The sequence below is a fragment of the Sesamum indicum genome, linkage group LG6 (genome assembly GCF_000512975.1).
Source record: "Sesamum indicum cultivar Zhongzhi No. 13 linkage group LG6, S_indicum_v1.0, whole genome shotgun sequence".
NCBI classification, from domain to species: Eukaryota; Viridiplantae; Streptophyta; class Magnoliopsida; order Lamiales; family Pedaliaceae; genus Sesamum; species Sesamum indicum.
Window position 1 is genome coordinate 18880168 of NC_026150.1, and position 10127 is coordinate 18890294.

At 37.5% G+C, this 10127-nt stretch overlaps 2 protein-coding genes and 1 non-coding gene across 4 annotated transcripts in view; 2 read left to right on the forward strand and 1 right to left on the reverse strand.

The window, feature by feature from the left end:
• The window catches only part of LOC105165002, a 2906-nt gene extending 1210 nt beyond the window's left edge, over positions 1-1696 (forward strand). The window contains exon 3 of the transcript XR_002287173.1: positions 1-1696. This exon is cut by the window's left edge and continues 140 nt beyond it. This is a non-coding gene — a transcript (long-chain-alcohol oxidase FAO4A).
• On the forward strand, positions 2261-3617 carry LOC110011232. Its single transcript, XM_011083874.2, has 3 exons — positions 2261-2395; positions 2493-2698; positions 3185-3617. Exons 1-3 carry the CDS (start codon positions 2288-2290, stop codon positions 3420-3422), a joined length of 552 nt encoding a protein of 183 aa, XP_011082176.1. The 5' UTR covers positions 2261-2287; the 3' UTR covers positions 3423-3617.
• LOC105165003 (protein decapping 5) lies at positions 3757-8589 on the reverse strand. Of its 2 annotated transcripts, none has more exons than XM_011083876.2 (7): positions 8218-8589; positions 7295-7395; positions 6402-6473; positions 5462-6307; positions 4623-4799; positions 4418-4528; positions 3757-4298 (listed from the first exon to the last, which is right to left on the reverse strand). In XM_011083876.2, the coding sequence occupies exons 1-7, from the start codon at positions 8387-8389 to the stop codon at positions 4134-4136; spliced, it is 1644 nt and encodes a 547-aa protein (XP_011082178.1). In that variant the 5' UTR covers positions 8390-8589; the 3' UTR covers positions 3757-4133. The 2 variants fall into 2 exon arrangements, with proteins under 2 accessions (XP_011082178.1, XP_011082177.1); XM_011083875.2 differs by having other exon boundaries at positions 4623-4817.

Sequence of the window (10127 nt, forward strand, 5' to 3'; positions counted from 1 at the left end):
CCCTACACAAAGGCATCATCGATTTCGACCAATCTAGGGAAACAGTACTTGACAAACTACAAAACTTAGGCTTTACCGTTACCCTACCGGATATAAAGGACACAAGGGTCGAGTCTTTGAGTCCATCATTCACCATCAAATGTGATGCAGTAGTAGTCGGTTCCGGCTCAGGTGGCGGGGTCGTGGCTGGAGTTCTTGCAAAGGCTGGCTACAAAGTGCTTGTAATTGAGAAGGGAAGCTATTTGGCAAGGAGCCGTCTGTCCCTTCTTGAAGGGCAAGCCATGGATCAGATGTACCTCGGGCACGGGATATTAGGGACTGAAAATATGAATGTTCTGGTGGTTGCAGGATCAACTGTAGGTGGAGGATCGACGATAAACTGGTCTGCGTCGATCCGCACTCCACCACATGTTATAGAAGAGTGGGGTGGGAAGTACAAGCTAGGATTGTTTGGGAGTAAAGCTTATGATGAGGCTTTGGATGTTGTCTGTCAGAAAATGGGAGTTCAAATGGAATTTGAGCATGAAGGGTTCAACAACATGGTTTTGAGGAAAGGGTGTGAAAATTTGGGGTACCCTGTGCAGACCATCCCAAGGAACGCGCCTTCTGATCATTACTGTGGTTGGTGCTGCCTTGGTTGTAAAGACGGAGGAAAAAAAGGTGTCTCAGAGACATGGCTGGTGGATTTGGTTGAATCGGGGAATGGGGCGGTTTTGCCTCAATCTGAAGCCATAAAAGTTATATCACGCAAGGTAAATGGCAGAAAGAGGGCGGTTGGGATAGCCTTTGAGTTCCTGAATCGGGGTGTGAAGGAAACAGCAATTGTGGAATCAGAAGTGACTGTTGTAGCATGTGGTGCAATTTGCACTCCACCGTTACTAAAACGTAGTGGCCTGAAGAACCCAAACATCGGCAAGAATTTACATCTCCATCCGGTGGTGATGGCCTGGGGCTATTTTCCCGATGCACCATCATCTGATGCATGGCCTGAGGCAGAGAAGAAAAGCTACGAAGGAGCCATAATGACAGCTATGTCAACAGTTGTGGCAAATCCTGAAGCCTCAGGCTACGGGGCAATAATTCAGACACCAGCTCTGCATCCTGGAATGTTCTCTGCCCTAATGCCTTGGCTTTCAGGCAGAGACATAAAAAACCGGATGTGCAGGTTTTCAAGAACAGCCCATATATTTGCATTGGCAAGAGATAAAGGGTCAGGAGTGATAACTTCACCAACTGATATAAGTTACAAATTGGACAACGCCGATCAAGCAAACTTAAGCAATGGAATAGAGAAAGTGCTGAGGATATTGGCAGCGGCAGGGGCTGAGGAGATCGGTACTCATCACAAGAACGGGAGGGTTCTGAAAGTGAAACTAGCCGAGAAAGAGGAGTTTGAGAGGTTTGTGAAAGAGGAGAGTTTAAGGCCGTTGGAAAACCTGTCAAGCCCGATATCCTCAGCACATCAGATGGGGAGTTGCAGGATGGGGGTCGACCCGACATGGTCAGCAGTGAGGCCGACGGGGGAGACTTGGGAGGTGGAAGGGCTATATGTTGCTGATTCAAGTGTTTTCCCAACTGCATTAGGTGTGAATCCTATGGTCACTATTCAGGCAATTGCTTATTGCACAGCACAGTCAGTTCTTGAAGCTCTTGGCAGTAAAGTTCTGATATAGCAGATCTTGATAAGACCAAACATGGAAACATTGAATCCCAGTTAGGTACAAAGACTGGAAAATTGAAGGTATAAACATTGGATCGGTTGATGTTGTCGCTTTGGAACCACTTGTCTTTAGTGAAGACAAGTTTGCATCTGACGCAATGGAGTATGGAACTAAGAATCATTGTCCTGATCCCAACCACACCCCATAAATAAAGCTTAGGTGTGTCGGTCCCACACGTTCTTTCCCTTGACAAGCACAATATGTGTTATAGAGGAAAGAATATATGATTTTTGAACAATTGTAAATTAGATTTTCATGGGCTTAAATTATTGTAGTTCTTCCTACTTCTTACAACCTTTTACCACCCCACCCCTCAAAAGAGCACAAGAGTTGACCAAGTTTCTGTATTCAATCAAAGAATGATTCTTTCTCCTCCCAAAAAAATGAGAGCTCTTCCCAACCAAAAAGTATCCACCAACAATCCAAGAAATTAACAGAATCACCAAAAAAGCAACACTTTCAATCAAATTCTTGCTGCCTTTGAGTAAACTCCAAGAGTCCTCCTTCCCTCATTCGCAACCTCCAACTCTTCCTCTCTTCAGACGATTACACCAGCCTCGCTGCACATGGAAAGACTACACCGATACAGTTTTGCATTTTTTTCATCAATCATAATTACCTCCGCCCTCGTCTCCTTCGCCTTGTGCCTTGCCGCTGAATTCAAGAAATCCAAGGTAGTTCGACGCTTCTCGTTGCCCTCTATCTCTTATTTCCTCCGTCTCATGCCTCTTCCAATCCCAATCTTGATGCATGCTTGAATGTTTTTCCTAGAAAGATGATCTGAGATTGGATGGAAAGCTATGTTATTTGCCAGAAAGCGCAGCCTTCGAATTAGGAATCGCGGCCGTAATCTCTCTCTGCATCTCCCAAGTCATCGGGATTTTTTTCATTTGCAGAAAACTCGGGTCAGCTGAGCAGGACAGCGGTTGTAAACTCAGAAAGCCTACAGCTTCATACAGTTTGCTCATTTTCTCTTGGTCAGTATCTCTTGTTTTCCGGATTATTTCTCACAATGATCAAATTTTTTTGAAAAAAACTCTTCAAATTTAGAAAACACTCTCCCAGAAAAATCTCAGAAAGCCTACAGCTTCATTCACACTCGTCATACATACTATATGTGTAAAACGTACGTCATACATACAATGTATATACGTTAAAAAATTATGCAAAATACAGCACAATTCATAACAAAAATATGAATTCATCGACAGCCATTTGAAAAAAAAAAATCATGAAATCCAATCCAAAAAAATCAAGAACTCAAAATAACGTGGTTCGTTATTTCCTAGTAGCTTCTCATTAATGGCATGTGGGACTGAATGTAATACTAATTTATACCAAAATCCTAGGTAAAAAGGGAACCTTGTAACATGGACAGCTAGATACCAATTAATGTGCACATAAAACAACAAAGAGCACAATGAGATTACAGTTTTAATGCAAGTACTATATTGATGTGACAGGATCAGCTTTGGGATTGCAGTTATTTTAATGAGTGGAGCCACCAGCATGAGCCGAGGTCAACCCTTTGGGGAGGGGTGGTTAGATGGCGAATGCTACTTGGTTAAAGATGGGATCTACGTGGGTTCGGCCGTACTGGGCTTGCTGGCTCTGGGCTCGAACCTCGGCTCGGCCGCCATAACCATGATGCCCAGGAAAGCTGAGGAAAACAGGAGGGTACATGCGCAGGTTGAGAACTGACAGATATAGTATAATGCAAGATTGGGATATTTTTGTGGTGTTGTAACAGATGGAAATGTATATAATTTTGCTATTATATGCATCGTTATAAGGAAATAGCATTTCTTTGTTCTCCTCGGAATTAAATAATTACAATGTAGATTATAACCATCACTTTGTATCAAAAATTTAATTGTTGAAAATTTTCTGCTAATATGAGAGCTATGTTGATAAGTAATATGTACATATACTTCTGTAAACAAACTACAATTCAATAACATACTCTAATAGTGTTCAAAATCGGAGCTACTTAAATCTTTTTAACAAAATGAAAAGACAAACAAAAGCAATGATATTAAGAGTAATCACATAATTTCTTATTTTAGTTTTTCTTATTTTATTTCTATAATCACAAAAATGCCTAAAGGCTTAGTTTCAAGTAAACATTGATAAAAATAAGATTATTGGCTATCCAGCCATATTTTAGGCCATGTACTATAGTACTTAGAAACTGGAGCATAACAAGTAGAGGCAGGGTCAGAGCAAAAAAAATACATGGCCTTGCCATAACTAAGCCTTCAAAATGTGCCAAAAAGATCTAGTAATGACTCCTCCTGGCTAAATCCCATTTATTGTCGGTCCATTGTCATTAACTGGAGTTCAGTTTGCAGAATTAGTTTATTGGAGAATAAAGATGATACTGCTTGGTTTTGAATAGTAAGGTCTCCAATGTCATCTCCTCGTATTATAGCCCCCACGGCCTCTGTTACCGTAGTTATACCCTCTACCCCAATTGTATGGACCACGGTGATCACCACGTCCACCTCTATGTCCACCATAACCTGCTCTATATGCACCATAACCTATTTGAGTTCTCCTCTGGAAAGTGCCAAATGTCTGAGATATGTGGAGAAAGGTGAGAAATTGTCAGTACTGACAAAAAATACTGTTCAATGGCCGGAAAAAAGATAAAAAAAAAAAAAGAAATATAAGAAAAAGGTTTAGCAGCAACAAACCTCAGAATCCAACTTCACTCGCTCAGATGATCGAATCTGCCCACTCCTAGCTCCACGACCAACAACATTACAAGATATGGTGTCGAAGAAATCATCTTTTTTATATGCAGGCTGCATAAAGAAGAGAATGTTCTAACAACAGTTAATCGGTACATTGAACACAAACATACAGTTGTCAGTGTTTCACAAGATCTTCAAAACCTACCTTAGGCTCAGTATCAGATACCAAGTCAGGGTTATCCTCCCCAGGGTCCTGGCCACTTGTTCCATTTTCTTGTATCCTCTCTACTTTATCTCTCTGGTTTGCTTTTCCAAGATACCCCCAAACCTCATCTTTCTTAAACTTCTCGTTCATTGCTTGGAAATCAAATTCTTCAGTGAACTGAGAAGAAAATTGCAACTGGAAATAAGAACGAAAACATCATTAAAAGACAAAACGTAATCAAACCATCAGTATCTTAACAAGATAGGACAAGAAAACTTATTCCAATTATTTAATGCAATTCAAAATTCTATCATCAACTAACTCCCATTAAGAGTTGCAATGAGTAATTAGAAAATGGGATTTGTATTTCAGTGAATTCCTTCAAAAATCATTGATAATGAAGGGAATTGGAATTAATAAGGTATACTAAATACTTCCAAAATCCTATAATCAACTTTCTCCTTTCTAGACCTCTTAACCACATAACTTTGAAAAGGGTATTTATAAGTATCGAGAAAAAGAAGGGTATTAGCAAAAATGTTATTTCTATTTCAAAATCACATTTCATTCTCAACACTAGACAGAAATTCAAAATTATTGTTATATTTTACTCAAGACAGAAGAGGATTTGGATTGGATACCTAAGGATTTTAAATAAAAATCTAAATATATATCCCCTGTAGGATTGATTCCAAAAGAAGTGTAAAGGCGCATAACATATGGATGCAAAAAGAATGCCAAGGCAAAATTTGCTACCCATTGCAAGCAAACACCATATATAAATGAGGGATTTTTTTTTTTTTGGAGGGGGGGGGGGGGAAAGCAGTAAGTAAGTTAACCTTTTGTGAAGGAGGTGGCAGTGGCAAAAGAGGGGGTTGAACTGCAGGAGTAGTGGCTGAGGATGAGAAATTCAGAGGCATTGAACTCATAACACCCATAACCTTCTGATCAGGGTACAATGTCTTTGCGGGATTTTCAGATAGTTTGGGCTGAGACCGATTTGGGGTTAGCAATGTTTGTTGTTGCTTAAACAAGGGGTCTGATATTGGATCTGAAACAGATGGTGTGGAATATGTTGTGGACTGAACAGGAAGTGATGACACAGGGTCAAGAACTACTTTACTAACAACATGAGATTCGATGCTGCTTGTGTTTTGGGAGGTTAATGAAAAAGGCATGGTCAATCCATTAGAATTTATTAATGTGGAATGATGAAAGGGCAGGGATATCTTTGAAGAAAGCGAATCCGTAAAGGGCTTGGACAGCTCAGAAGAAAGAGTTGGTGTAGCATTTAAATATATAGAACTCGATGTTGCATGTGAATGCCCTGGAGAAACATTATTGGATAAATTTGTCGATACGACGGCTGTAGATGCCTGATTCTGCACGGGATGCAAAGTTGTACTTGATGTTAAGGAGTGCTGTTGAGCAGCAGCATTACTCCCTGGCACTCCACCATATCCCTGCATTTGTGTCAGCATGCCATAAGATGAAGCAGCACTATTTGTCGACTGAGAAGAATTCCATATCCCCAACTGTGTTCCAGATTGATGTGAAGGCAATATGTTTGAATAGGATCTTGCATTCATTGCAGAGGGTTCACTGTGCAAGTTGGATTCTGTCAAAGATCCACCAGTAGCTGACATTGATTTTGATGAACTTGAGGGCCCTTCATAAATGTTTGACTATAAATACAAAAAATTAAGTTAAATATAATGTGCAAGTAACCATTTCATTTAACAAAATAGGTGACAATAGTCGAGCGAAAATGATAACCACCTGAATAATTGCAGGATCAGTGAATATCTGGTCCTCTTTTTGAACAGGTGGAGCAGTTTTAACTTGTAAATCCTGAAATGAAGCACATAATGTAAAGAACAAGCAGAAAAAAATTTACAATTGTTTGACTTTAAAGGCATGGATGAATGAAATAATTATAAAGAGAATTGGCAAAGACTTGTCACTTCAGCCATGCAACAAAAGCTGCAGAAGAAAAAAAAGAAAATCTCCCAGTATTCCAGGGGCATTGACAGAGTCATCCAGTAGTAGATTAATCACCAAACCACAGAGGAACGCTTAAGAAATAGATTACAGGCAATAAGCAGTCTTTTTACTAAGATTCTTTAGTCCGCTGGAAGGCAGCATATGGCCTTACAATATAACATGTTATGTTTGCATTATTATATCTAGTTCGCTGCTCTCTGGTTATCTGTTGCTAGTTCTCCAAAAGCAGTCATAATGTTCTCCCATGATATCAATTTAGACTTTCTAACATGTCAAAGTAAATCCTTCCTAGAGCTATTACCCATAAGACTACAGGTTGTAGTGATATGACAATGACATTCAGCACCACCTCACCCTATCTGGAATAGCAGAATACCAAAGTGTGAGAGTGGAGAATGAGGGGGGAAAAGAAAAGAAAGGCAGATGAACAGAGCTATAACTGAAAATAATTGAAATAGCCAAGCCAGTACCCACCACATAACAAAAAAGCACAGACTGAATGCTGGTCCTAACAAAAGGTCACAATGTTATAAGCGTAACAATATCGAGCCACGAACTAAGAAGTAAGAGATAATTGTCTTAATAACTAATGTACCAGAATAGCACATGCTAAATAAGCATCAGGCTGAGTTTGAAAAGCTATTTCAATAAGGGTCAAGCAAAATTACTTTAATGTCACTGCCACGAAACAGGATGTATTCATAAACTCTGTCACTTGGAGGAACTTGTTGCCCATTTTTCTTTCTCCCCTCTGTTCCGTATGATCTCACTGCAAGAATGATCAGTTGAATTCAATAAGAAACTAAAATCAGAAATGTCATTGTTGACAAGAATGAGCCCAGCATTCTTCCAAATGAAGCAACAAAAGACCACACAGCAAAAAACTTCAAGAGAAAGTTTGTGAGTTATTCATTACAAGTAAACTTAGGTAAAGTTTTTGGATCGCATAACACAAAATTGAAAGTCCGCTCCATTTGGTTATATGTCCTTGCTTGTTGTGCATAATATGAACCATACAAGTTAACAATCTTTCGCGATTTCATCCTAGAGCAGTCACTGCTCGAGTCCATGCTTGATCCAACATAATTTACCAAACATCTAGCTTGCAGTGCTACAATCTTAGAATAACGCTCCTGGAACATGATGAGGTTTACACAGAAGAAAGTATTGGAATGTTCCGTAGAGTCATTGGCAGGAGGGCCTGAATTGGCAACAATCGTGGAAGGGAGATGCATAAAAAACAAAGAAAAGGAATCACAAGAGAAATGGGAACAACAAATATATAACATAACAATTTCCAATTCAAACAGAAACAGCATTTCAACATGTAATATCACTAAAATGCAGTAAACTTCTCTTTCAACCACCCCACTTCGCTGCAGGAATGTTTTTATGCATGGAAATGAAATTCCCACGGACGAGCATAAAGAAAAACAAATAACCCAATAATAGGAAACTTTATACAGCAATCCCACAAATTCCTGATTGAAAACAACGGGACTTTACAAAAGAGCAACCGACATATATACCGTACGGAAAAGAGAAGAGCGGGGGGAGGGGGGGCACAAAAAGGTAAACCACGGTATAATACCATCTTTCAGGCCGAGGGTGGAGTCTTGAGGATTGAGATAATACAGAACGCCCTCGTAACGAATCTCGCACTTTGACGTTACGCTTATGAAACTTCCGATGTACGAATCCGCCGACGGCGACGAAGAAGGCGACGCCGTATCGTTGCTCGTACTAGAAGGTTCTTTCGCCATTGATGTGTATGAATTCACCGCTAAAGAAGTCGAATTCGGGATCAAAATAATAGAGAGGAAAACAAATTGGAGATACAGAAGACGATGAACGTTTGATTCAATAATCTGTTAGGGCGCACTTTCGTTTGTGTGGAAGTGGGAATCGGAGTTTCGGTTGAATATATTTTTGATGGTTGCAGAATTTATGGGGGGAAGTTTGGAGGGTTCCCCCTTTCTTTTTATTCACTTTACATTTCTAATTATTGTTTTCTTTTATTTTCCATAACTTTTTTCTTCTTTATTGTAAATTACATTTAGACCCCTCTAAAAATTCAAAATTATATTTTTTTAAAAAAATATTTTAAAATTACACGTATATTTCTTTTCAAAAAATTTTATTTACACACGACCCATTTTCACTATGAGTTGGGCATAAATGCTTACATCAGCAAGAAAACTTACATAATTTTTTTATTTTTTTTTACTTATAAGTGAATAAATAAAATATATATATAAATTGAGATTAACATCATTAAATTTTCTTATAATTACAAAATTATTACGTAAAAATATTAAATAATGTGTAAAATTATAATTTATGTAATTGTTTTTTATTGATATAAATATTTTTCGTTCAAACCCTAATAAAAGAAAGTTGCGGGTAAATTGTGATTTTTTAAAATGAGTATAAATGTAATTTTAGAACTTCTTTAAGAAAATGTGTAATTTTGTATTTTTAGATGGGCTCTAAGCATTATTAACTCTTTTTTTAATAAATATGAATCCACATAAAACATGGGAAATAATAATTAACTATTAGTAATTTGGATATTTAAGGAATCAAATCCTTTGAATTAAAATCCTCCACCTTATTTATCTGCGAAATTTTTCAATAATTACTGATCAATTAAATTTTTATTAGACGTGTAAAAATATGGGATCTCGTGCACTTTAAATGCAAGAAATATAAGTTCAAGTACTCTCTTTTTCTTTTTTTTGGATATTTTATCATGTGAGTGATTAAATAACGTTTTAATTGTATAAACACAACTAAAATTTTATATGTGACTTTTTTTTTCTTTTAAATTATGATCAAAATTGGTTCCGAACTCTCATCTAAGGACTGAACGGCTAAACTTTAATTTTTATAATTAGAAATTGACTCGGTAACAAAATTCTATCATAAAATCAACTTTGTTCATGTTTATAATTTAATTTATATTATCATGAAAATTGTGTTCTTACATTTTGAGTGATAAATATAAAATTTATGCTTTTTGAAATTTAAAAAATTAGTAAATGCATAAATCTGATAATATTATTATATTTAACGTTGATATTTTTATAGATTGAATGATAATTATTCAGTTTCTACCACTCTGTTAATTTATCACCCTTAGTCCAGGCCCAATATCAGTATGTCCGATATTCACCTTAGCTGATATCAAGCTTTATCTGCACATCATAGTCCACCTCAACCTAAAAGGGTGCCAACAGGGGCGCACGTGCTAACTGTATTTTGTTAGACAAAAATACAAGCCAAATTCTATATATATATATATATTATGTAAGATAATATTTTATTGCTGGCACATCTAATAAATAACACGTCGAACAACACGATAAACATTATATCTAGAAATTATACATTCCAATGATACGGGGGATATATTAACCCCATAAGTTGATCCTTAACTCTCTCGTAGTTTGTTTTGATGAATAAGATTTAAGGTAAATTAACAAGATAACTAAGCTCATG

Excerpts from the sequence above, each read along its gene's own strand:
- LOC110011232 (XM_011083874.2), top strand. The coding sequence starts at position 2,288 with ATGGAAAGACTACACCGATACAGTTTTGCATTTTTTTCATCAATCATA. Across the intron at positions 2,396-2,492 it reads CTGAATTCAAGAAATCCAAG|AAAGATGATCTGAGATTGGA; the intron begins GTAGTTCGACGC and ends TGTTTTTCCTAG. Across the intron at positions 2,699-3,184 it reads AGTTTGCTCATTTTCTCTTG|GATCAGCTTTGGGATTGCAG; the intron begins GTCAGTATCTCT and ends TTGATGTGACAG.
- LOC105165003 (XM_011083875.2), bottom strand. The coding sequence starts at position 8,389 with ATGGCGAAAGAACCTTCTAGTACGAGCAACGATACGGCGTCGCCTTCT. Across the intron at positions 4,529-4,622 it reads TATCTGATACTGAGCCTAAG|CCTGCATATAAAAAAGATGA; the intron begins GTAGGTTTTGAA and ends TTCTTTATGCAG. Across the intron at positions 4,299-4,417 it reads GAGTGAAGTTGGATTCTGAG|ACATTTGGCACTTTCCAGAG; the intron begins GTTTGTTGCTGC and ends CACATATCTCAG.